Source organism: Saimiri boliviensis, chromosome 16 (genome assembly GCF_048565385.1).
Source record: "Saimiri boliviensis isolate mSaiBol1 chromosome 16, mSaiBol1.pri, whole genome shotgun sequence".
In the NCBI taxonomy this organism is placed as follows: domain Eukaryota; kingdom Metazoa; phylum Chordata; class Mammalia; order Primates; family Cebidae; genus Saimiri; species Saimiri boliviensis.
This window is the reverse complement of record NC_133464.1, coordinates 65106809-65134480: the sequence shown is the minus strand read 5'-3', so window position 1 is coordinate 65134480 and position 27672 is coordinate 65106809. Positions and strand designations below refer to the sequence as shown.

At 39.6% G+C, this 27672-nt stretch overlaps 1 protein-coding gene across 1 annotated transcript in view; it reads right to left on the bottom strand.

The window, feature by feature from the left end:
- Window positions 1-27672, bottom strand: part of TSC22D1 (TSC22 domain family member 1) — a 146452-nt gene that overhangs the window by 118385 nt on the left and 395 nt on the right. The window contains exon 2 of the mRNA XM_039473408.2: window positions 24507-27598. Coding sequence (XP_039329342.1) covers window positions 24507-27412 — 2906 coding nt within the window. The 5' untranslated portion in view covers window positions 27413-27598. The remainder of the gene's footprint in view (window positions 1-24506; window positions 27599-27672) is intronic.

Sequence of the window (27672 nt, the reverse complement as noted above, 5' to 3'; positions counted from 1 at the left end):
AAAGGACAGAACACATCTAATTACAAATAAATCCTTTAATCTACTCTATTGTATTTTAACTTATACAGCAACTGAGCCTAAAGTGACAAAGAAGTATCAGTAGTATCCACCAATCTCAGATGGCATCCTCAACGTTAGGGCCCCATGTCAGCAAACTGCCAGAAATTAAGAAAGCCTGGGCTGGGCACAGTGGCTCAGGTTTATAATCCCAGCACGTTGGGAGGCTGAGGCAAGATAATCTTGTTTTTTTGTTTTGGGTTTTTTTTTTTTTTTCCTTTTTTGAGACAGAGTTTTGCTCTTGTTGCCCAGGCTGGAGTGCAATGGCACGATCTCAGCTCACTGCAACCTCACCTCCCAATTCTTCTGCCTCAGCCTCCCGAGTAGCTGGGATTACAGGCACCCACCACCACACCCAGCTAATTTTTGTATTTTTAGTAGAGACAGGGATTTTACCATGTTAGCCAGGCTGCTCTTGAACTCCTGACCTCATGATATGCCTGCCTTAGCCTACCAAAGTGCTGGGATTACAGCTGTGAGCTACCACACCCGGCCAAAAGAATTTCTTGAGCTCAGGAGTTCAAGACCAGCCTGAGCAACAGGGTGAAATCCTATCTCTACAAAAAATTAGTAGGGCATGGTTGTGCACGCCTGTGGTCCCAGCTTCTTGGGAGGCAGAAGTGGGAGGATGGCTTGAGCCCAAGGAGAGAGAGGTTGCAACGAGCTGAGATTACGCCACTGCACTCCAGCCTGGACAACAGGGCCAGACCCTGTCTCAAAAAAAAAAAAAAAAGGAAAGAAAGGCAAGCAAGTAAGCTAGCTGTGTTTGTCAAATACTCATCAGGTAGCTGATTTCCATACAGTAATGAGACTACAAACCAGAAAAATTTTAAATGTCCAACACGATATTCTCAATTTAAATCCTGGAAAAAATAATTTGAATACTACTACCTTACTGACTATTCACAGTTTCCATAGCTATTTCCACTTTCCAAACATTTCAGGAATAGTTTTGATAGTGACTAATCCATGACTGGAAAGTAAAATATTGCCAAAAAGAAAATGAAAAGGTATTAAGAAAAGATTCAGGATATACACCAAGAAAAAAAAGAAAGAAAAGAAAAGAGAACATCATCCCACTACCAAATTAACAATTTTAAAAATATGCTTTGATTTTAAAAGTATTAGCTATCTGTATTAGCTAACATATTAGGTATCAGTAAAACTTCATAAAAGCCACAACGGATCATAGTTTATGTCTTAGAAACTGCTAATACTACTAGAACGCAAGTTCTTTATTTGGTAAGCTCCATTAAGAAATAAAGCAGCCAGGCATGGTGGCTCACACCTGTATTCCCAGCACTTTGGGAGGCCAGGGCAGGTGGATCACTTGAGGTTAGGAGCTCGAGACCAGCCTAACATGGTGAAACCCGTCTCTACTAAAAATAGAAAAATTAGCTGGGCATGGTAGCAAACGCCTGTAATCCGACTTACTCAGGCAACATAGTGAGACTCCATCTCTACAAAAAATTTAAAATTAGCCAAGTGTAGTGGCACACATCTGTAGTCCCAGCTACTCAGGAGGCAAAGGTGGGAGAATCATTTGAGCCCTGAAGGTTGAGGCTGCAATGAGCTATGACTCTGCCACTGCACTCCAGCTTGGGTAACTAAGTGAGATCCAGTCTCAAAAACAAAACAAAACAAAACAAAACAAAAGCCAGGCATGGTAGCTAGCACCTGCCTGTAGTCTCAGCTGCTCAGGAGGCTGAGATGACAGGATCACCTGAGCTTGGGGAAGTTGAGGCTGCAGTGAACTGTAATTGCACCACTGCACTTCAGCCTAGGCAAAAGAATGGGATCTCATCTCAAAAAACAAAAACAAGAATTAGGCATGGTGGCATACCTGCAGCCCTGGGTACTCAGGGAAGCTGAGGTGGCAGAATCACTTGAGCCTGGGGGCAGAAGTTGCAGTGATCTGAGATTTCGCCACTGCACTCCAGCCTGGGTGGCAGGGCAAGACCATCTCAAAAACTAAAACAAAAAGCAAAAACCCCAATCAGCTAGCACTTTTTTTTTTTTTTTTTTTTTTTTGGAGCCTGAGTCTCACTCTGTTGTCCAGGCTGGAGTGCAGTGGCGCAGTGGCACAATCTTGGCTCATTACCACCTCTGCCTCCCACGTCAAGGAATTCTGGTGCCTTAGCCTCCCAAGTAGCTGGGACTACAGAAGCATGCCACCATGCCTGGCTAATTTTTGTGTTTTTAATACAGACAAGGTTTTACTATGTTGGGCAGGCTGGTCCTAGGCTCAAGCAATCCACCTGCCTCGGCCTCCCAAAGTGGTGGAATTACAGGCATGAGGCATCGTGTCCTACCCCCAACAGCTAGTACTTTAAAGATTTTGACATAGGCCGTGTACAGTGGCTCAGACATGTAATCCCAACACTTTGGGAGGCTGAGTCGGGAGGGTTACTTGAGGCCAGGTGTTTAAGGCTGCAGTGAGCTATGATTGTGCCACTGACCTTATCTAAAAATTAAATAATAATGATAATAAAAAGACCAACACTTTCAATCTCTCTTATTTGGCACAGTAGTAAGAGCAGACACCATTTACAGAACGACCAAAAACTTTACTAGGTGCATATACACCTCTCTCCTTTTACAAGGGTAGCTGTTACCCCCATATGAAGTTTATGCTGGCCATCTTAAAGGCATTCCCAAAAGGGCCATGAATTCATTCCCTAATTTACCAGTATATTTTCAGAAGTGTTTCCCAATAACCATCTTTTAGTCCCAAATCTTTTAGCAAATCTTAGTCCCAAAAAGACTTCAATGTTTCTCATTTTTGGCCAACCCTTTTTGTACTTTCATATTTCATTTTTTATATAAGTATAACCTAGGAAATGGATAAATAACAGACAAGAATGTTTAACTGGCTCCTTTACTTGGTTAAAACCATCAAGGTTTAACTCTCCAAAATGAGGAACAGAGAACATAAAGCTAGTAAAATACCCCATACTGATGGCAACTGAAGCATGTAACAAACTGGTAGTTTCCCCACATTTATGAAGTTAACTAGTTCTAACTTATGTACAAGATTTCTAACAGGAATATACTACCACATACAAAGTCTATTCCCCCGCTAAGGTCTACAAACCATTTACAAAGACAGGGCCAATTAAAAGAGCTTGCAAATATGTCAGTGTTATACTTCTCAAAATGTGTTCTTTAACGTCTGCCAGATGTCTACTTGGTACATTCTCACATGACAACAATTATACTTTTATTTCTAATATGAATCAAATACTAATAGAAAATAAGGTGGTAAACAGAAACAGAACTGTTACAGCAGGATAATAAATGCAGAGACAGGCTCCAGTTGAGGTCTGCCATCACTTGACTTTACATGACCAACATTTCTCATATATAAAATGAAGCAAACTAACATTTCCCAATCTGTGTTTCAAGGAACACTGGTTCTCCAGGTCAGCAGCAGGTATTACATGATGAAAAGAGTTGGATTTCAATACAATTAAATTGTCTTTCTTCTTCAGAATTTATTGGTCTTCAATAAACTAAAATGCAGTGTCAATTTCCAAAATATATATAACAAAAAGCATTCCCCCAAATTCCTGTGCTCTAATACTATTTTTTTTCACTTTTAGAATCAGGATTACAAAAAAACTAGTCTTGAAACTTTATACTAGATTTCAAAATCCAGTTCAACGAATGTTTAAAACTTGAAAAACCAGACAATGACTTATAATCTTACTTAAACAGATTAATCCCATTCATTCTAAGGAGATAGTTTTCAGGCCCATATGGGACTGAGCATGGAACAGATGGTCTTCAGGGCATAATGCCCATCTAAAATCATCTTTCAGAATGAAAAAGTTTGAGAATCACTTAATTAGGGTAATGGTTCTATTTTAGAGTATTAATGAACTGCTACATGATACTATATTTCTTCTAAGTATTCCCCACCCCCATTTTAAAAAAAAGGAAAGGGTGCTTGACAACAACTATGTTTTGTGAATTTAGGAATTTCAAAGAACTTCTCGATAATCACAGTACTGTCCTAGCAGTGTGAGATTTCAGCAGAAGAATTACTCCCTGATGCCTCCACTTTATGTAATGAATTCACTATTCTCTTATGTATTTAGAATGGTGGTGCTAAATATATGCCATTCTTAGAACTGAGAAAGTAGGCACTCTTTTCCTTGTCTTATGGACCCCAGGTGAGAAAGACTGTACCAAAAATGTCAACAAAGATACAGAATCACTGCTTTAGAAAATTTAAGTCTCTGAACACGTAAACAAGCTTTCCATTTTAACTTACAGTGCTTAAGAAAGGAATCACTCAATCTTGGCACAGTAATAAGAACAGCCACCAATTTATGAAACTACCAGGAACTGAGCCAGGTACATTATATGCTTATCTCCTTTTATTCTCCCAACTACAGCATGGGTAGGTATTACCTGGACATAACAGGTAAGGAAATCAGACTTAGAAAAGTTAACTCATTTACAAAGGTCATATAATGAAGAGGTAGCAGAAACAAGATTAGATACCAAGGCTGATGCCAAGACTAATGCTCATTAAACTCTACCTTATTATGCTCATTCATCAATAGTTCAGATGCAGCAAATCATTTGAATAGAAGAACTGTCATGTATACCATACACAGAATAACAATTGAGCACAATATAAATTTGGATAATTCAGAAGATAAATCAAGATTTTATAAGGCTTCTTCAGTGTACCAGACGAAACTGCTGAAGACCAAAACCATGTCTTTTTTTTCATACCCTTATTATCTTTGCTGAGTACTAGATACATAACAAGCATTCAAAAAATATCAAATGGGTATTTCTGAAGTAATTAAGTCATCCCAATACCAGGAAAAAAAAGCAGTATTGTTAAAAACCTTCTAGGTTAAAAGACAGTTGCTTAAATTAGGTTAGGTAACCTTTCTAAAATAATTTTTCTATAGATAAATTCACTGATATAGACAATGAGGACACAGTGCCCAGATTGCAAACTGCACCAAATGCTTACCAAATTATCAATTATCACCAAATCCCCTCTTTCTCTTCCATTCCTAATGGTCTTCAACTTCCTATTTCTCCAGTCTCCTCTCCCCTTCTAAGGTGTTGAGCCTAATTCAGATTACTGAATGAATGGTACTAATGGCACTTACGTCAAACATTCATAAACTCGAATATAGTATAACTTGGTTTTTGTTAAGACAATGTGTCCACTTGGTAAAAGGTTTTGTTTCTACACACTGGAACAACTTCCTAATAAGCTAGTTGCGGATCCTTAAGGGCTAAGAATCTGAGTATAACTGGAAAGATAACTAAATCTCTAAATAAAAAAAAAAAGAAAAAAATCCAAAGTTGATCTTAGCCTGTCCATTATATAAAAGGTAACCCCATTTTAAAACATTCTCTCTTAAGAGGATTCCAACAATCACAAGTGTCCTGCAAAAATGCCTGAATGTTATTCTTAGGCCCTTATGAAAAATTTTTGCCAGAAAACTTAAGCAAACAACAAAAAAAGACTTAAGAAATGTGTAGGCCAGGCATGGTGGCTCATGCCTGTAATCCTAGCAGGCCTAGGAAGGCAGATCACCTAAGCTCAGGAGTTTGAGACCAGCCTGGCCAACAGTGAAACTCTGTCTCTACTAAAAATTAGCCAGGCATGGTGGCACGCGCCTGTAATCCCAGCTACTCAGGAGGCTAAGGCAAAAGAATCACTTGAACCTGAAAGGCAGAGGTTCCATTAAGCTGAGATAGTACCACTGTACTCCAGCTTAGGCAACAGCACAAGACTCTGTCTCAAAAAAAAAAGAAAAAGAAGAAGAAATATGTACAGCCATCCTTGTCTTCTGGCACTCTGAGAACATTTTAGCCACTGATGTTTACATGTGGCATCAGTCCAGGCAAGATAGGTTTCTGTAATTACATATTAAAACACCCCCCCCCCCAAAAAATGGATAAAATGCCTTCCAAGCCGGGCGCGGTGGCTCAAGCCTGTAATCCCAGCACTTTGGGAGGCCGAGGCGGGTGGATCACGAGGTCGAGAGATCAAGACCAACCTGGTCAACATGGTGAAACCCCGTCTCTACTAAAAATACAAAAAAATTAGCTGGGCATGGTGGCACGTGCCTGTAATCCCAGCTACTCAGGAGGCTGAGGCAGGAGAATTGCCTGAACCCAGGAGGCGGAGGTTGCGGTGAGCCGAGATCGCGCCATTGCACTCCAGCCTGGGTAACAAGAGCGAAACTCCGTCTCAAAAAAAAAAAAAAAAAAAAAAAAAATGCCTTCCAAAATATTCAAAGCTTGGGAGAAAAGCTTTCTTCATTAGTCAAGGTGTTCTGATATGGTATTAAAATAATATCTAACAAAAGGAAAAAAAATTATATTTTACCCATGAATCCCTATACAGACTGGGAAGAATGGCAATTTAAGGCTGATAAGAGCATACCAAAAAAGTAAAATATCTAGAAATGCAATCGACTTGTTCAGGATGTGAAAATTACTGGCTTTCAGTCACTTTTGACTACTTCATACCAGCAGAAAGTAAAAATTAGGGAACATGCAAGTAAGGCTTATATTACATTACTATTAAATGATGAATCAAGTTACTGTATCTTTTAAGATAGATCTTTACTATTGTTAACTACAATTCGAAAAAAATTCCAATTGCTTCTTTCGATAGCTCCAACATTTATAAATGCATCAGCAAATAATGAAAATTAAAAAAAAAAAAACAGTTCTACTGTTTAAAAAAAAAAAAAAAAAAAACTCTGAATACTTTAAAAAAATTTCTGTAGCCAAGCACAGTGGCTCATGCCTGTAACCCCATCATTTTGGGAGGCCAAGGTAAGCCTGGTATCACTTGGGATCAGGAGTTCAAGGCCAGCCTAGCCAACATGGCAAAACCCCCGTCCCTACTAAAAATACAAAAATTAGCTGGGCTAATCACACCTGTAATTCCAGCTACTCAGGAGGCTGAGGCAGGAGAATCACTTGAACCCGGGAGGTGGAGGCTGCAGTGAGGCGAGATCATGCCACTGCATTCCAGCCTAGGCAACACAGCAAGACTCTATCTCAAAAAAACAACAAAAAAAAATTGTTACACAGGGCAAAAAAAAACCTTTGAAGATCTAATGCAAATATCTAAGATAAAAAAGTTAATTCTGCCTTCCAGGCTAAGCAAAAGGACAAGGTAAATCCTATTTTTCAAATGAATATTAAAGCATTCACATAAATTATCAGTTTTTTTTTTAATACTTCTCCAAGTGAGTTCACAGGAAAATTACTATTTTCTCGTTCTAATAATAAATGTAATGTGAAGATAAGCTGGAACCACTCAAAATTAAAAATGTGAATCATAAAATGTGCTATTATTCAACTAATTAAAATGAGGTTTCTACTTTAAAAGTATTTAAATCAAATTTTAATTTGACTATATTAAGTTTATAAAAAATATCCTAAATATCAACAGCTTATAGAATCTCACTGAGACCACTAGAAGGCTAGTAATCTAATTTATTGAAACGTGTATGTTATGAAACTGAGTGTCTCTATATTCACCTATTCTTCTGAAATTGCAATCTACTTAAGCAAATTTTCCAAATTTAAAGTTTACTCTTTAGTGACAAATTTGAAGGATTTAACACCACCAGGATAGAAACTCTATTTTTTAAATGTACTAAGAGAAAATAATAATTAAGACTGAAGGAATTATTAGGAACACTAATTACTGTACAACTCCATAAATGAACAGTGACCAAAAGAACAAGTGAAGTCTATAGTGCCAGATGCCTCCATCAATAGGCTAAAGACTAATTTTTATAGTTGTCAGCTGTCACCTTTGTTGCTTCTCAATGGACGTTAAGAAACCTCCAGAATGCTGTGGAGTGCAAGTTTTGGAATGAAATTACCTAACGGAATACTGACTAACTCCATCACTTAGTAGTTATGAGACCAAAGTCCCTAACATCACAATATTTTATCTGTAGTAACATATCAGCCAATAATAGAGTAAAAAACATTTTAGAATCATTTCCCTGTCATATAATCCTCAGGTCCCCTATGAAATTATTATCACTCTTATACAAGCCTAAAAAAGAGGAGCTAAACAGGTTGCCAATTTAAATGTTATGTAACTTCAGGCTGGGCACGGTGGCTCATGCCTGTAATCCCAGCGCTTTGGGAGGCCAAGGTGAGCAGATAGCCTGAGTTCAGACTAGCCTGGCCAACATGGGGAAACCTTGTCTCTACTAAAAATACAAAAATTAGCTGGCAAGGTGGTGTAGACCTGTAATCCCAGCTAATTGGGAGGCTGAGGCAGGAGAATCAACTGAATCTGGGAGGCAGAGGTTGTAGTGAGCTGAGATTGTGCCACAGCACTCCAGCCTAGACAACAGAGCAAGACTCCATCTCAAAAAATAAAAATTATGTACCTTCAATAAGCATTAAATATACTTGTTCCTAAAAGGATTACGGTGTGGTATCATGATATTATGAGATTCAGAGATGGAGGTAGGAAACCACTAAGGTATCTAGAGTAAAATTCTCATTTCCATCTTCTCTTTCTGTATCCACCCTTCCTGCCTGGAACCTCAAAATAGGTAAAATTCCTAATAAAAAAATAAAACCAATTGTACAAATGTATAAATCCTGCTAGCCAACATTTCAGAGAATAACTGATGAATGTTTGGTGGATCCCCACAGAGCAAAGTAACACACTGAAAATGAAGAACAGTTTAAAACTCTTAATCCAAAATTCTACAGTAAAATGGATCATCAACCAAAGAACAGACATGGCTCCATGTTTGACTCTCAAAGAGAAGTTTAGGTGAACTACACCAATAAAATCCTTTTAAAAGTGGAAGAAAAGTAAAGACTCAGATATTTGAGCACCTAAGCAGTGGACAGCACTATAGCCCAAACCAGGGATTTTCTCAATTCATACATCTTACACCACCTTGTACCCAAAGGAACAATCTTGAAGAAACAAAAATCAAGCAAAAAACTTAACTTATAAACCACCTTTTTTTCCTAGATTAAATTCACCAAGACAAATTTCACTAAATACCCTATTTTTAAAAAAGTAAATTTTAAAACATGGGAGTGTAAGGACAGGCGCAGTGGCTCATCCAGCACTTTGGGAGGCCAAGGTGGGTGAGTCACGAGGTCAAGAGTTCAAGACCAGCCTGACCAACGTTGTGAAACCCCATCTCTACTAAATATACAAAAATTAGCTGGGCGTGGTGGCGCTCACCTATAATCCCAGCTACTCAGGAAGCTGAGGCAGGAGAATCGCTTGAACCTGGGAGGCAGAGGTTGCAGTGAGCTGAGACTGAACCATTGCACTCCAGCCTGGGTGACAGAATGAGACTCCTTCTCAAAAAAAAAAAAAAAAAAAAAAAAGGGCAGAAATTCAAAGATGAATTTCCCAGTTATGTTCATGTTGCAAAACAAAACAAAACATGGGAGTGTATTTCCTCAACAGGAAGATATACCTGTCAATGTCAAAAGTGCCACAACAAAAGTACCACAACAAATTTGTTTAGAAGACACAACCAAGAAAAAAAAATTAACTTTTTTTTTTCTTGAGACAGGGCTTCACTTGGTGACCCAGTCTGGAGTACAGTGGTGCCATCATAACTCACTGCAGCCTCAAACTCCTGGCTCAAACGATTGTCCAGCCTCCCTAAGTGCTGGAATTACTGGTGTGAGCCACCGCGCCCAGCCCAAAACTTTATTCTGTATTTTTTTGAGACAGTTTCACTCTGTCGCCCAGGTTGGAGTACAGTGGCATGATTTCGGCTCACTGCAATCTCCGCCTCCTGGATTCAAGCGATTCCTCTGCCTCAGCCTCCAGAGTAGCTGGGATTACAGGTACACGCCACCATGCCCAGCTAATTTTTTGTATTTTAGTAGAGACAGGGTTTCACCATGCTAGCCAGGATGCTCTAGATCTCTTGACCTAGTGATCCGCCTGCCTTGGCCTCCCAAAGTGTGACCACGCCCGGCCTAGTTTTCTTAAAATTTCTAACTCCTACCTTTATGTCAGGCTATAAATTGCTAACTTTCCTGATGTCAACTTACATGCCTCAGAATCCCATTTCTTTTCCCTCCCTATTCTCACCTGCTTTAAGATAATAAAGCTTGCAAACATAAGACTTTTTAATAGTCCAAAAAAGGATCAGAAATGCTATGCAAAAATGCCTCCCAGGGGGAAGGGGGCCATGGAGAGGAGGGGACATGACTTAATTTGATAGCAATTTCAAGCAATCTTTGAGGCTCCTTACATTCCAGAGCTGGTTTAACCTCTGGATAAGTGGAGTTAAACCATATGTGGACTGGGTCCTAATCTCCTTACTTTTCCTAACGAGGCCAAAGTGACTGATTCAAACCATCATCTCGATCACAATGACAGAGAATATGCCTCCATTTCCACCACTGAGGAAAAGGAATTACTGAGTTTCTCATACTCAATTAACAAAGGAAGCAATTAGACATCCCAAGTAAAGCCAGCACCCATCTAAAACACAGTACTGATCAGGCCACTGCATGGTACAAAAACTAAAAAGAGCTTTCCATTCCATGTCCAATTAAGTCCAGACTTCTCAATCTTACATTTAAGGATTTTCAAAGTTAGCCTTATGTATACAAAGCCCATCTGCTATCAACTTGGACTATGTCTTATATTCTTTTCTATAAACATCTGTGTACTTTGAACCTCTTTGCTTAATGTTTTCTCTACTAAAATGACTTACTAAGCCCAGTAGCTATCAAACTCCTCCTCAAGCATGTGATCTCACCTTCTCTAACTCCCAATACTACCTTATCAGAACCTCTCCTAAGTATCATTTTCTACCTTGTCATACTTTTCCAAAATGTGATTAGATTTCCATCCCAAGCCATTTCTTAAAATATTTAAAGCAGCATACAAAGATAAATGTTTTGAGATAAAATATACTTAAAATAGGTGAAAAAAAGTTGAAGGACCAAAAACTGTTAGAGTAACAGAAGGAACCTTTTGTCTTTTTCTTAAATACACACACATTTACTCTTGAATTCAACTGCTGGCCCTCCTTAAGGTTTGAGAAAGAGCTGTGCACATACTTATTAAATAAATTACATTCTTTCAGATACCTAAGAGATTTTATAATCTAAGGACAATTTCAAAATGTCCCAGCACTTTGGGAGGCCAAGGCGGGTGGATCATGAGGTCGAAAGATCGAGACCATCCTGGTCAACATAGTGAAACCCCGACTCTACTAAAAATACAAAAAAAAAAAAAAAAAAAAAAAAACTAGCTGGGCGTGGTGGCACGTGCCTGTAATCCCAACTACTTAGGAGGCTGAGGCAGGAGCATTGTCTGAGTCCAGGAGGCGGAGGTTGCGGTGAGCCGAGATCGCGCCATTGCACTCCAGCCTACGTAACAAGAGCGAAACTCCGTCTCAAAAAAAAAAAAAAAAAAAAAAAATCGTATGTATTTTTTTTTGAGACAGGGTCTCACTCTGTCACTCAGGATGGAGTGCGGTGGCACGATCTCAACTCACTGCAACCTCTACCTCCCAGGTTCAACTGATGCTCCCACCTCAACCTCCCAGGTAGCTGGGACAACAGACATGCACACCACCACACCCTGCTAATTTCTGTATTTTTCTGTAGAGACGGAGTTTTACCATGTGGCCCAGGCTGGTCTAAAACTCCTGGACTCCAGCAATCCTCCTGCCTCAGCCCCCAAAGTGCTAGGATGACAGGCATGAGCCACCCAGCCCAGCCCAAAAAATTATATTCCTTTATTCGTGTATCTATATACACATACATATCCTTATATGTACTTTGAAAATGGCAAAGTGAAAAAGGGTATCAACGAAGAACAGAATAAACATTAGTACCGTGGCTCTTCAAATATCAGCAAAATAATCAAAATGTCCACATTTAGTATCAACAGTAGCATTAATGCCTTTCGCATTTTAAATAATTTAAGATGTACACCACTTCCTTTTTGGTAGAGACCTAGGAGTTCCCAGTAGACAGGAAAAAAAATAATTCCTGCTCTTTCTACTACCTGAAAGAGACTGACAATGGAAATCTGTTTAGATAAAGGAAGCCAGCAAAGGTCTCTACAATCACTAATACAAGGAATCAATCCTAAAATATTCATATTGGTTCACACTTACCTGGATTTCTTTTCACTACTAAATATATTTGGGACACATCTCCTTTGCATTACAGATATGGATAAATTCTATAAAAACATTAAATTGAGCCAGACGTGGTGGCTCATGCCTGTAATCCCAGCACTTTGGGAGGTCAAAGCAGGTGGATCACCTGAGATCCGGAGTTCAAGACCAGCCTGACTAACATGGTAAAACCCCGACTCTATTAAACACAAAAAAATTAGCCAGGTGTGGTGGCGCATTTCTGTAACCCCAGCTACTTGGGAGGCTGAGGCAAGAAAATTGCTTGAATCTGGGAGGCGGAGGTTGCAATGAGCCAAGATTGCCCCACTGCACTCCAGCCTGGGCAACAAGAGCGAAACGCTGTCTCAAACAAACAAACAAAAAAATTAAATTGCCAAAAACTCTACCTTAAGGTTATAACCACTTATCCTTCAAACCTTTAAAATTGAGGCTGTGGGCAACCAATTTTTTGGGGTATCGGGGGTTTTCTTTTTTCAAAATGAAAAGAGTAACATGTTACTTTGAGAGAGCAGACAGGAAAGTGACTAGTGTTTTGTTAGTGGAATCCGCTAAGCAAAGAAACCCTGTACTGAATCATTTCAAATGAAAATCACTATCCCGCTCATTTATTTCCTTCCTTCATTAACAAATTATAGATATGCATAATGTCCAACATCATTCTTCCTGCTTCCTACTTCAATCCAAACTACAGATTCCTTTTACACTAATCTTCCCTGAATACCATTTAGTCAACAAGTATTGAGGGTCAATCATTCCCCAATTCAACCTTCAGTCATTTCCTATCCCTTCTTGGATAGTGACAAGAGACTTAACTCTAGTAATGCCAACTGTTGCCTTACTACTGCCCAGGTAAGTAAGGCAGCAGTTCCTTATTCCCCCCATTTTTTTATTTCCCCCCATTTTTATTAACATTCTCCCACCCGAAACATTTTCCTTCACCCTAAAACTTGTGAAAAGTCACTTCAAATAACACTGCTTTTCTGACCTACCAATGGTCAAATCTATACCATCTGTGTACTTTGCTTATGTCATTTTGAAAACCCAACTTCCAGATACAGTCTAAGAAAAAATTTGTGGAACTGTCTCAGTGAATTCACCTAACCAAAACTTGTTCCTTCATGGGTTGAATGAGATCAAGATTTCCAACTCTTAAGTTTCTGATTCTTTAATATTTCATGTTGCTTAAAACTATTACTTAGCCCTTATATTGTCAAATAACTGCCACATGCATACTTCTTATTATACTATTATACACTCCTTGAGGACAAGAACCATATTTGATTATACATAAGCATTGGGTTTTTTTGGCTCGAAAACACAGGAAAAAGTAAATAAGTTAATTCTCTCTTACAGGAGAAAACAGTGTTATCCCATCAACATCCATAAAGAATTTTATCTTTCTGTTTTTAAAAATCTAAGTTTTCCTTGGTTTTTCTTATGCCAATATTAACAGTATATTTTCTTGATTAAGCAGATTTTTACTATCTACTAATAGGCACTGAAACAGGCTTTGAATATATATAGCACATCGATCATCCCCATTCCTATTGAAGCTTCAAATCATCAGATAATCGCCAAAACAAAATCGAATTACAAACTGTAATAAGCATTATAAAAGAAAGTAACAAGGTGCTATTAAACAGTTATTAACAAAGAACCTAAGTTTAGATTGGTATGTCAGAGGCAGCCTCTCAAAAAGTGAGTTTATCTTTAAGAAGGAATGAAGGGCCAGGCGCGGTGGCTCAAGCCTGTAATCCCAGCACTTTGGGAGGCTGAGGCGGGTGGATCATGAGGTCAAGAGATCGAGACCATCCTGGTCAACATGGTGAAACCCCATCTCTACTAAAGATACAAAAAAATTAGCTGGGCATGGTGGCTCATGCCTGTAATCCCAGTTACTCAGGAGGCTGAGGCAGGAGAATTGCTTGAACCCAGGAGGCGGAGGTTGCGGTGAGCCGGGATCGCGCCATTTGCACTCCGGCCTGGGTAACAAGAGCGAAACTCCGTCTCAAATAAAAAAATAAAATAAAATAAAATAAAATAAAATAAAAAAGAAGGAATGAAAGTGAGATGGCATAGGAGATACGCAGGCTAAAATAACAGCATGTTCAAAGGCCTAGAAAATGAATGGATGAAATGTGAAAAACTTTCTGAAAGGTCAAGAACAACTGGAATGCAGAAAGTGGGGAGAAAGTAGCATGAAGCCAGCAGTAAGCAAAGACAGAAGAAATTACCTTAAAATAAATGGAAAGGCTTAAAAGAGTTCTGGGCAAATGAGTTACCTGAATAGATGTCTATTTAAAGAATAGGATTCTGACTGTAAGATACAATATTAGAAAAAGGCAAGACATATGCAGGAGGCAGTACATACTGAGAGCTGATTTTTTTTTTTTTTTTGAGACGGAGTTTCGCTCTTGTTACCCAGGCTGGAGTGCAATGGCGCGATCTCGGCTCACCGCAACCTCCGCCTCCTGGGCTCAGGAAATTCTCCTGCCTCAGCCTCCTGAGTAGCTGGGATTACAGGCACGTGCCACCATGCCCAGCTAATTTTTTTGTATTTTTAGTAGAGACGGGGTTTCACCATGTTGACCAGGATGGTCTCGATCTCTCGACCTTGTGATCCACCCGCCTCGGCCTCCCAAAGTGCTGGGATTACAGGCTTGAGCCACCGCGCCCGGCCATTTTTTTTTTTTTTTTTTTTTTTGAGACAGGGTTTCACCACATTGGCCAGACAAGACTTGTCTGGAACTCCTGACCTTGTGATCCACCCATCTCAGTCTCCCAAAGTACTGGCATTACAGGTGTGAGCCACCACGCCCAACCTCTGATGTTATCTTAGAGTAACTGTAATAAGGATGAAAAAAAAAAGATGAAGACATTTTAAAGAAATGATCAGAATGTGGAGAGTGAGGAAAAGAAGCTATCAGGAATGACTCTTAGGTTTCTAAAGTGAAGAATTGCATTAAGAAATGACATTTATCAAAATAAAGGCAAGTAAACAAATTTAAGAGGTTAGGTAATCAAGAAGTTGCGTTTATGACCTGTTGAGACTGACAAGCCTATGAGAATGCAAGCAGAGATGTTATGAAGGCAGATGACTTTCCCAGTCTAAGGCTAAGAATAGAAGTCTGAACTAGTAACAGGCATTCAGGAGCCGATAGTATACGAACTGTCTTTACAGTCATGGATGATTAACTAGGGAAAAGTATTAAGTATAAAGAAGACTCAGAAAACCAAGGAAGCAGAGTCTGAGAGAAGGGAGAAAACTGAAAAAGAGAGTAAAAATGAGTGACCAGAAAAATGGGAAGAAAATGGAAGATTATCACAAAAAACAAAATAGAGTGTTTCACAGAGGGCAAACAAAGGTTAACTAGGCCTAATAGTGCTTAAAGGTCAGAAGAAATGGGGTGATGGAGAGCAGCTTTTGAATATACATGAGACTAGGAAAAACGTTAACCTAGAATCTAAAAAGTTGTTATAATTTTTTAAAAATCAGTATAAAAATATTTTAAATTTTTTCAACCTCATGTAGTTTTTAATGAGCCAGTAAACCATATTCTTACCATGACATATTCAACCTTAAAAACAGTGACAAAAGCCAGGCGCGGTGGCTCAAGCCTGTAATCCCAGCACTTTGGGAGGCCGAGGCGGGTGGATCACGAGGTCGAGAGATCGAGACCATCCTGGTCAACATGGTGAAACCCCATCTCTACTAAAAATACAAAAAATTAGCTGGGCATGGTGGCACGTGCCTGTAATCCCAGCTACTCAGGAGGCTGAGGCAGGAGAACTGCTTGAACCCAGGAGGCGGAGGTTGCGGTGAGCCGAGATCACGCCATGGCACTCCAGCCTGGGTAACAAGAGCGAAACTCCATCCCAAAAAAAAACAGTGACAAGGCAAAGGCCAACAACCAAAGTTCTAATTCTGCAGCACCAGAACAGGTCATGCTTAACAGCTCACATTTTCAAATTAAACTTTCTCTTTTCTCTAATTTTTTAAATTGAGACGGGGACTACATTGCCTAGGTTGGTCTCGAACTCCTGAGCTCAAGTGATGTTCCTATCTTGGCCTTCCAAAGTGATGGAATTACAGGCATGAAATTAAACTCTTTAAAAAAGAAAAAAAAAATCTATGTGTTTGTAATTCTGAAGCCAATGTTGCAAAGGCTGAATCTAAATTATTTTAAAAATTCAAATAATTTTCCTAAAAAGAAAATGTCCACATAAGTTTCAAAAGAAAAAAAAACATGTCCACATTATCATTTAACAGTTGAATGTCTAATGCATTCTAGGCACACCACTGTGATGATTTTATCCACTTTTTTCTCACCAAGAACTTGCAGGGAAATGTTATGTTCTATGGCAATTCCATCAGTTACACTAATACACAAAGCAATGAAGCCTGCTTTTTTTTTTTTTTTTTCAGGTTTCCAAACACTCTTAAAAATTACTTACGGGCATCAGGCTTACCTCTTATTAGCTTTATAAGAAGTAAAAACAGCACTAGATTTTGAATTGAAAAAACAGCCTTAAATCCTAGCTCTGCTTCACTGCTATGTACGTAACCTTAGACAACCCACTTACCATCTCTGTCTCTAAATACTCAGCAAGTTTCAGCTTATTCACCAATAAAATAGAAAAAAACTTAAGTCACAAGATTGTTGAGTGGTTAAACATGGTAGATATTAACCAAATCTAACACTAACATTTTTCATCACTTCTATGAACTGAAATTCTGAATTACATACTATTCTTATTTCTGATGAATATAACATAATTCCACTCTTAAAATTTATGTAGTCATTAGAGAACCTGGAGCAATGACTTTACTAAAATTGGCATCATTCTTTACATTTAATAGTACAGTATTCTACCACTGAAATAGATGTGTAATGATACTAAACACACACATCTATTTTTTTACTCCTTCCGTAAAACCCCACTGAAATGACAGAAAAGCAGTTTGTTAAGGCACAAAGACGTAAGCCCACAAAAACTGAAGCAGATGAAAAGACAATAGCAACAAAAATTTGAAAGCTGGAAAGCATACAATTGAGTGACAAATGACTTAGCAAACACTAGAAAATCAAATCTTTAGCAAACAATGGAGAATGCCAAGAACAAACCCAATTTAAACTGTGAAATCCCCAAAAGACTGAGGAATTCTCAGGACCACATCTATGTAAGTAGATGTGGGGGGAGAGGGTGCTAAAATTAAAAAGATTGTTTAGAAGGCAGTTTAAGAAGCAACCAGTCCCACAGATCCCACTGTCCCTCCCCAATCCCAAGATAAAAAAGTATATTGTCTGAAGAAGGTAAAAGAAAAGATCACAGGACAAAGTAAATCAGGCACAGTAAAATGCAGAATATACTGAAAACAGGGTTGAATGAAGAAAGATATCTGGGGATACCCCAAAACCTTTCATTCCACATCCTCCTCACCACCCACCCCACAGAATGTTTATAAAGGCCTTCAATTTCAAGCGAGAAATCAGAAGAGCCTTCTTATAGAAATCTAACCAGCTAGGAGCATATACAAGAAACTGACACCAGAAGTCCCCCAACCAAACACCCAGCCAGGTTACCATATAGAAAAGCTAACAATTGACAAGCCAAGATCAGAATTTCTAATTAACACTTTAATTCCTTACTCTTACACCTCAGATGAAAAATAAAGACCAGGCCGGGCGCGGTGGCTCAAGCCTGTAATCTCAGCACTTTGGGAGGCCGAGGCGGGTGGATCACGAGGTCAAGAGATCGAGACCATTCTGGTCAACATAGTGAAACCCCGTCTCTACTAAAAATACAAAAAAATTAGCTGGGCATGGTGGCGTGTGCCTGTAATCCCAGCTACTCAGGAGGCTGAGGCAGGAGAATTGCCTGAACCCAGGAGGCGGAGGTTGCGGTGAGCCGAGATCGCGCCATTGCACTCCAGCCTGGGTAACAAGAGCGAAACTCCGTCTCAAAAAAAAAAAAAAAAAAAAAAAAAAAAAAAAGAAAAATAAAGACCAAAGCAAACAAAAAGTAAGAAAATAAAATCTGGAGGAAACAGACCACACAGAAAGAAAAAAAAAACAAAACTTTAAAAAAAGCTAACTTTTATATATTAAGATAGCTTAAAAAAAAAAAAAAACCTATCGGCCGGGCGCGGTGGCTCAAGCCTGTAATCCCAGCACTTTGGGAGGCCGAGGCGGGTGGATCACGAGGTCAAGAGATCGAGACCATCCTGGTCAACATGGTGAAACCCCGTCTCTACTAAAAATACAAAAAATTAGCTGGGCGTGGTGGCACGTGCTTATAATCCCAGCTACTCGGGAGGCTGAGGCAGGAGAATTGCCTGAACCCAGGAGGCGGAGGTTGCGGTGAGCCGAGATCGTGCCATTGCACTCCAGCCTGGGTAACAAGAGCGAAACTCTGTCTCAAAAAAAAAAAACAAAAAAAAAAACCTATCATCATTAAAATAGTATACTATTAGAAAGGAGTTTCAAAAAAAAAGCAAATGAAAACTCAATAGAGCAAAAAGAAAAACAGATGAAAAATAGTTGAGAAAGCACATGAAAATCAGAAGACCAGTCAAGAAAGTCCATTATCCAAGTAAGAGGAGTTTGAGAAAGAGAGAAAATGAAGACATAATCAACAATCTTGACTCAAGAAAAACTCCCAAAATGACAAGACATCACCACTCAGCACAGTTGATGAAAACAGACCTACACAAAGATCCATCACGGCAAAACTTCAGAACACTGGAAACATAAAATTTTATAAAGCTTTCAGAGGCTTTAAAAATGAGAGGAGGAAAAGGAAGGAGAGGGAAAGGGAAGGAAAAACAAAATACACAGGTCACATACAGTATATGAGAAATCAGAATGGCTCCAGATTTCTCAAAAGCAATATGGATGTTAGAAAGCAATGCCACAAAACGTAAGAGAACATCACTTCCCCACCTGGTATACTTTACCTAAGAAAGTGTCAAAGTAAACTAAAGCCATTTTAAAACAACAAACTAAGAATGAAGACACTAGTCTCTGGAAAATGGGGATCCAACACAAGAGAAAGTGAAAGGAATCCCAGGATAATAGTTGTGTACCATTCCAAGTAGGCAACCAGTCAAGAATGGAGGTCAGGGGGATATGAGATTTCCTGAGACAGATAAAAATTGTTAACAATATCTGATATTGGAATATCTTAAGAGGCATCAGATGAGAAGTGGAATTAGTGATAAATACAGAGAAAACTAGGCAAGGAAGTAAAAAAGACAATGAACTCCAGCCAGATCACCCTGTGGTAAATTTTATACTCAACAAGCCACATGGAAAAAGAATTTTTAAAAATAGTTTTATACCTGTATCTATATATAGTAGAGACAGGATCTTGGTGTATTGCCCAAACTCCTAGCCTCAAGTAATCCTCTCACCTTAGCCTCCTCAAGTGCTGGGATTATAGGCAAGAGCCACACTCCAAATTTCTAATCAGTTCTTTGGTCCTTTAACACTTATTTGCAAACAGACTATTAAGACTTACTAGACATCTAAGGAAAGGTTATACAGAAAGGGTAGAGCCCAAAACATACAAAAAATGGGAGGGGAATGGGGAAAGGAGGGGCAACTTGGAGAAAACAGACAATGCTGACAGATGAAAACTCAGGAGGGGAGGAAAACCCATTTCTATAACAAGACAGGTGGGGATGGAGCAGGGAAGCAGCCACAAAACACTGCACCGGATAGGAAAAGTAATATTTGACAAGAATAATGAATAACCAATAGTGGTAACTACTGGCAGTAAGGGTACTGGGAAGAAAGGAGGGCAGGTAGGTAGATGGTAACAAAATTAAATCTTCATTTTCAATACAGTAAGTTAATACAAACAAAAACAAATGAAAGATATATTTCATTTAACAAATACTTACATAGAGCATATGAGTTAGACAAAGTTCTAGGGAATTTCCAAATTCATTTAACTCTTGTATCAACCCCATGAGGTAGATACTATTGTCTGTCATCATTTTTTCTTTTAATGAGACAATCAAGGTATAAAGAGGATTAAGTAGCCCAAATTTTACACAAAACTAGTAAATGACAAGAAAAATCAAATCTAGGCAATGTAACTCCATAGTCCATGCCCCTAACCAGCAGGCTATGTTATCTATCTAGTCGTAAGACAAGCACATTATTTAGAGACTGGGAGGTAAATACCACAATAATCATCTAAAAGAGGTGAAAGTGATTGCTTCTAGGAAATAAAAACTGGAAAGTAAGGGGGCAAGCTCTTTACTTCTTGGAAAACCATTTAAACTATCTTTAAACTATGCGTGTACATCTTGAAAAAAACTTTTAAAATTATAATTTGAAGGCCAGGCGCGGTGGCTCACGCCTGTAATCCCAGCACTTTGGGAGGCCGAGGTGGGTGGATCACAAGGTCAAGAGATCGAGACCATCCTGGTCAACACGGTGAAACCTCATCTCTACTAAAAATACAAAAATTAGCCGGGCATGGTGGCGCACGCCTGTAATCCCAGCTACTCAGGAGGCTGAGGCAGGAGAACTGCCTGAACCCAGGAGGAGGAGGTTACGGTGAGCTGAGATCGCGCCATTGCACTCCAGCCTGGGTAACAAGAACGAAACTCCGTCTCAAAAAAAAAAAAAAAAAAATTATAATTTGGTATTTTACAGTTAACAAAATATTTTAATTGATAACGACTGTCATCCTCAGAAGTAGGAAAAATGAGTATTATTCCTATTTTATCGATAACATTCATGCCTCTTAAATATTTGAGGACCAACTATAAAATAGGTGCTGTACTTAGAAGACAGACATCAGTTCACCTCAAAGAATGTTGAAGAGAGGTACAAAAATGCAAGTCTTTTTATTCATTTCTTTTCCATTTTTTGCATAAGTTATATGCATCTCTCACAGTTGTGCTTAAGATGAGGGACAATATAAACTTTAAATCAGGACCAAAAAAAATTAGCGAAATGTCTGCTCATTAATTCAAAAAAATACTTCATCCCTGCCCTTGAGAAAGTGCTAGTCTTGTGGGAAAGATTAGTAAACATAATAATTCAATGTGCACAGTGCTTAAATGGAGGAACATTAAAAAGTGCTAAGGAAACAACGTCCTCTGAGAGAAAAGAATGCTTTAAAGAGAACATCTGAGCAGTCTTGAAGGATGAATTTGACCCATTTCACATTAAGAGGCTGTGCTAATAACAATCACAAAACATAAGATGTATGAAATACCTGTATTTTCCCATTCTTGTATAGAATTCATGGTTCAAGTTATAGGCTAAAACATAAGGCCTTTTTTTTTTTCCCCCCCCAGACAGGGTCCTGCTCTGCCACCCAGGCTGGAGTGCAGTGGCATGATCCCAGATCACTGCACTTCCAGGGCTCAGGTGATCCTACATCCTCAGGCTTCCAGGTGGCTGAAACTAATAGGCACACACCACCACGTCTGGCTAAATGTACTTTTTTGTAGACATAGGGTTTTGACATGTTGCCCAGGCTGGTCTCAATTTTTTGGGCTCAAGCAATCGGCCCACCTCAGCCTCCCAAAGTGTTGGGATTACAGGCGTGAGCCACCACACATGGCCTGACATTAAGACCTTTTTAAGAAGAATTTTTTTTTTTTAAACAAAATACATAATCTTAGCCTTGATCCATGTTTATCTTTACATTCTCTCCCAGGGATCAACTGAAAGCACTTTCCACATGTCTAAATATTTTATAATCTAAAGTGTTAAGAGTATTATTCAAAAGATGATTAAAAAATAACCACCCTCATTTTTCCTACTACCCAACAGTTACATTGTTAACACATTTCCTGATTCATAATATTGAAATTATATATGTACACCCTCTCTCATAAGACTAATGGTTACCAAGTTCAGAAGATGCAAGTGACACAGAAGCTAATATGGGAAGAAAGGTTTTAAACGTTTTTCAATGATATCATTGTATTCTCTTGTAGTTATTCTTAAATTATCTTCCAAGGCCAAATTTAAATAAAATTAATTTCTTTTTCCGAACTGAAGTGATAAAAGAAATAATCTGCAGTAAAACACAATAAAGAATATAATATGTATCTTTTCTGACCTTACAAGGTGTTTTAGGGCTACGTTCTGATTTCACAAAATTTAAGATACTGCTAGAACAAAAATTTTCTCGTTTTTAATTACAAAACTTTAATGTTAGCTAACCAAGGCTCAAATAGGTAGTAAATTCAAAACAGTCCCTGCTACTGAGGAACTCCTGGTCTTGTGGGAGAGACTGGTAAAGATAATTATAATTGAATGTGTACAGTGTCTGAAGACAACCTGTTACATTAGATCAATATTTCCATATTTCTCAGTATGTCTTTTTGTCCCTTTCTAGAATTCCATTAATTTCCACAATTTGCTCCTTATTAATCCTTTCCTCAATTATCTGGAAAAATTAATTTTGTATTAATAGCTTTAACTGGGGCCCATATTCCTATATTTAAAATTTAGTAGAAAGTAGCATCATCTGACTTTAATTGTCTGGAACAGCAAGCTGTGGAAAGTCCTATAATGTCCTACCAATAGGAGGAAAAAGAGGTGAAAGTCAAGCCAGGAGACCACAAATGGTAATTACAAAATCATGGTAGGTTTAAATTCAAAATGTGTGTTTTCATTTGTGCATTTTACCCCTGCCTTTTATTTCTCTAAACTTAGCATCCACATAATATATATGTTTCTCTAGAGGCTTCGCTCAGATCATAACCTTTTGACTTAAAACAAAAATTAATATGTGCAGTAAATAATTCTTTTAAAATTACAGGTATTAGCAGAATAAAATAAGGGTTTAACAACAATGGAACAATTAAGAAAGTTTATCTTTTAAAGTACAGTTCTGTACAAACAATACAGAATACATTTGGTTAGGTAACAAGATTTTAATTACATGACTATTAGAAAAATAATAAAATAATCTTGAAAGACAAGATTTTAATTTATCAATTAACCATGTTATTACCTTATCTTTTAAACAACTAAATAACAAAAATCTTACTGAACATGTGACCTTTGCTTTTTCTAAAATTACAATTATTTTGCAATATGCTCATTTTTCCAAAATAAAATCCAAAAAAAATATATACAGAATATAAATGCTTAAATTGGTTTGATGAAAGCTCAATCACAAAACCCTCCAACTAATACTAAAATAATTAAATATCTGGCAAGCTTACTCCAAATTCCACAGTAAAAATGATGTCTTTTCATAACTCCTATAATAGCATTTTAATCAAGGTTAGTAACAGACTGGCAAATTTGTGAAAACAACATTACTTTAAAAATCAACTAGGATTTAAAACAACATAAAAACATGAAGATTTCACAACTTTTCTAGCCAGTCAACTTCAAAGACACAATTAGATTCAAGCGTTGTTAGCACATTATTTCCAATCTAATTGAGAAAACACTTGGTTTAATAATGTATTTTAGGCTTTCTGTATCTTTTTGGTAAAGGAAGAAAGGAACAGGTGGAGTAGATTAGCCGAGACAAAGGTCTTATTTTCAATAAGACCTACATAAATTCAATCCTCCAAGACTTACTTTCTCTACTCTTTAAAATGGCTACCACACTGATCTACCATGCAAAAGAAAAAATATACAGCATACTATCAAAGATAAATCTGGTTCTTTTGACAGTTTATGCCCTCCTTTCCCACAAAATACTTTTAAGATTCCCATTCCTTTACTGTTTAAATAAAATGACCATTAAGTATGTACCCAAAAGTTGGTCAGTTGCAGGAGGAGGGCAACCTATGTAACCCAGATTAGGTCATCTTTCCTACCATATAGTATCTTCCACAGACTAAGATCAAACACAGTAGAAATTAAAAAAGGATGTATAGTAAAGGAGAACAAACGTGGGAACCACAACCCCGTAAGAGATTTTGTAGCTCAAAAGAACAGATTAACAATTATGCGGGTTAGCAAAAATTAAGCTTTTCATAATATTTCTAAAAAGCATTTAAAAGATAAAACTACTTGATGCCCCAAAACTATTTTTAATGTGAACATACGTTCAACGACTATTCTGAAAATATTGTTTATATATTACTATTATTTCCTACCCACTGTGAAACCATTCTCTAACTCTTGTTCTATAAAACTTCCCATAAAAATGCATTTTTCACATACAAAAATGAAAACAATATACAATGCTTTAGACTAATTTTGTGCATACATATAGCTACTAACTAGATTAACTTCAAATCTGTTGAATGTCTCCAGAAATATGACATGATCTTACCTCTCATCCTCGCCATCCACCAGAGGTGTCGTCAGCGGTAGCACCTTCAACGGGAAAAGAGAGGCAGAGGCTGCTAGGCTGCTGCTACTCCCATCTGAAACTGCTGACATTCCCCCACTGTCACCACTGATAGTCTGAGGTAAGCCAACTAAGGATGGCTCCGCTGGGCGCCTGGCATCTTCAATTTGGCTTCCAATTGCCTGAGCTAATGATTGTGCAGAGAACTGGGTAGAACTTAGTGGTATCTGTTGTGCCAAAGGCAAATTTATATTAGTTGCTATCAAGGGAGGTTGACTAACACTTTGAACCAGATTACCATTTTGGGTGGCAGGGGTTTGTGCTATATTCTGTGGTGGAACCAAGTTTGTTGGGGCAGAAGGCATTCCAGAAGGACCAGTTGAACTAACCTGACTTGTAACAGAAATACCACTAGCAGAGGGCAAAGGACTAACTGCAGACAACTGCTGTGAAACAACTCCTTGAGCTACTGGTTCTACTCCTTGTGGCTGGGGAGGCATAGTTAACAAGTTACTTTGGGGTGCAATAACCAATTGTTGAGGAAGGCTTGGAGCGCTAGTTTGAACTCCCTGATGAATAATCCCAGTTTGAGCAGGTGTAACCACTTGCGAAGATGGAGGAGCACCTTGCTGAATAACTGAAGGTGGAACTTGGGTAGAGGGCTGCTGCACTGCAGTAGGTATGTTTGCTTGCTGACCAATATTTGCGATCTGACTGCCAGTAGGTACAGCAGACACTGCTGTCTGAGCCTGGCCAACAGGCTGGACAGATGCCCCTGCTGGTTGTGCTGGGACTGCTGTGGGCTGTACTGGCAACTGGATACTCTGTGGCTGAGCCACAGGAATCACCTTTGTTCCTACTCCCACTCCTGCAGAACTGGGCTGTGTGGAGGACACCGCTGTTTGAAGAACTGGCTGCTGTTGTACATACTCTGAAGCAGGATTTTGAGTCACTGATTTGACATGGCCTGGGGCCATCTGTGTAGAAACCATTGGTTGCTGTTGTCCATACTGTAACTGTTGGGGAGGTGGTGCCCCTGGAAGGGGAGTTTGCACTGGAGGAGCCGCCTGAGAATATGGTAGTTGGGGTTGAGCCAAACTGGAAATGGAAGGCTGCTGACCTAAAGCTGAAGTTACACCAACCACATTTACAGGCGATGGCTGAATACCAGTTGCAGCACTCATAGTGGCTTGCAGAGGTACTGGCTGTAGACCTTGCTTTTGCTGATAGCTCAGTTCTTGAGACTGTAATTGTACTTGTGAGATCTGTGACTGAGAAATACTCTGTGGTATACTAACTGCTGTAATACTCTGTGGACCAGTGCTACCAAAATCCATCTGTTGGAGGGTCACACCTTGGAGAGCTGGTTGTTGTTGTTGTTGCTGCTGCTGCTGCTGCTGCACCACCACAGTAGGGGCTCCCATCTCTCCACTTCCCACACTCTCTGTATAGTGACTCAGTGTGCTGACACTACTGCTTACTGAACTCCCACTAGTGCTCTCCCTTTCAGAAGTCACTTCTATCGGATTTTGCTTTACAGTCTCCACCACTTTATTTATCAGCACACCTTCTGTAGCCGGTACAGCATTTTCTTTTTCATAGAACTCGGTGCAAGTCCATCTACCTTTTTTAAAGGGCTCAGAACTAGAATCTAATTTCACAACTCTGAACCTCGAAGTATTAACTGTTGGTGGTTGTTGCTGACTTGAAACCAATCCCCCAGTCATCCCCGCAGCTGCATTAGGGACACTGTTAACAGCAGTGGAGGAAGAAATAGTACCATTGCCCATGCCACTCAAGATATTCACATTAACACCACTGGTAACACCAGGCCCAACACTCACACTAGCAGCACTAGGAATACTGCTTACACTTATATTAGCATTACCAGGCATGCTGCTTGTCACATTAGGACTAAAACTACCCACAGCAGTAATGTTAACATTATTCACTGTATTAGTGCCAGTAACAGAATTTATACCTATTCCTCCTGTAGTACTTGGAGTACGCATATTAGTCATCACAGATGCAGGTGAACCACTGGATGATACAGCAGAAGTTGGTGCAACTGGTGTGATACTGTCAGAGCTTCCAGTTGTAGAAAGTTTTCTAGATACTGGGCTTGAGGGTGGCCCACCAGGAATGGATGCAGTGGCCACAGCAGCATGAGATGGATGGTGCCCATGTTGGAGGTGGTGCCCATGATGAATGTGATGGTGGTGATGGAGGTGGTGTGGATGAGCATTCCCATTGATCACAACATTCTGTTGTGGAAGGTGAGGCAAATGAGGCTGAGGAAGATGGGGCTGGTTGGGAGAGACTGCCCCAGGTGTCTCCGCTTCCTGGAAGTTATTTAGAGTCTCTTCTGAGGAGCTGCGTTCGGGCTCCCCTAAGTCAGTAGCCCTGGAAAGTGACACATCAAGGATCTCCGAAGAAGAGAGATCTTCTGTGTGAGATTCATCCAGATCGTCATAGCTCTCAGTGTCCTCTGCTATACTGTTGTTAGAGCTGATACTAGCGGAGATCTGAGCCGGAGTAACGCTAGTTATCTGGAAGCCACTTTTCTTTTTCATTTGAGTTCCGCCTGGTGCAAGAGGCTGTGCCTGCAGCTGAGCCTGCGAAAGGAGGTTCAGGCTTTGTGGAGGCGGAGGCTGTGGTCCCGACGTAGAAGATGCTGCTGCAGGGGGCGGCGGCTGAAGCAGCGACGGAGGCGGAAAATCCTCGGAAGATGTGGCATTACTACCGACGCCGGTACCTGCTGCATTGAGAGCAGAGGCGCTGCCACTACCGCTGCCCCTTCGAGGGAACATTGCCGGGTGCGCCATCTTCCTAGCGCTAATGTCTGCAGCGGCGGCGGCCGCGGCGGCGGACTCAGGCGGCTGGTGCATTGTGTTGGGTACCGGGGGGGGGGCGGGGGGGCGGAGGAGGCGAATGCAATTTCCTTCTGCACCGTAATCTTTGTATTCAAGACGCCGGAGAGGAAAACGGGACCTGACGCTCCGCCTGTCGCGATTCCTCCTTCTCCTCCTCCTCCTCAGCCGAAGGCGCCGGCCGCTCCTGCCTTCGAGGGCGAGCTTCGGAAAGGAGGGTGAACGAGGGTGAACAGGGCGGCCGAGGACCCGAAGGGGGACCCCTTCAGTCCTTCGCC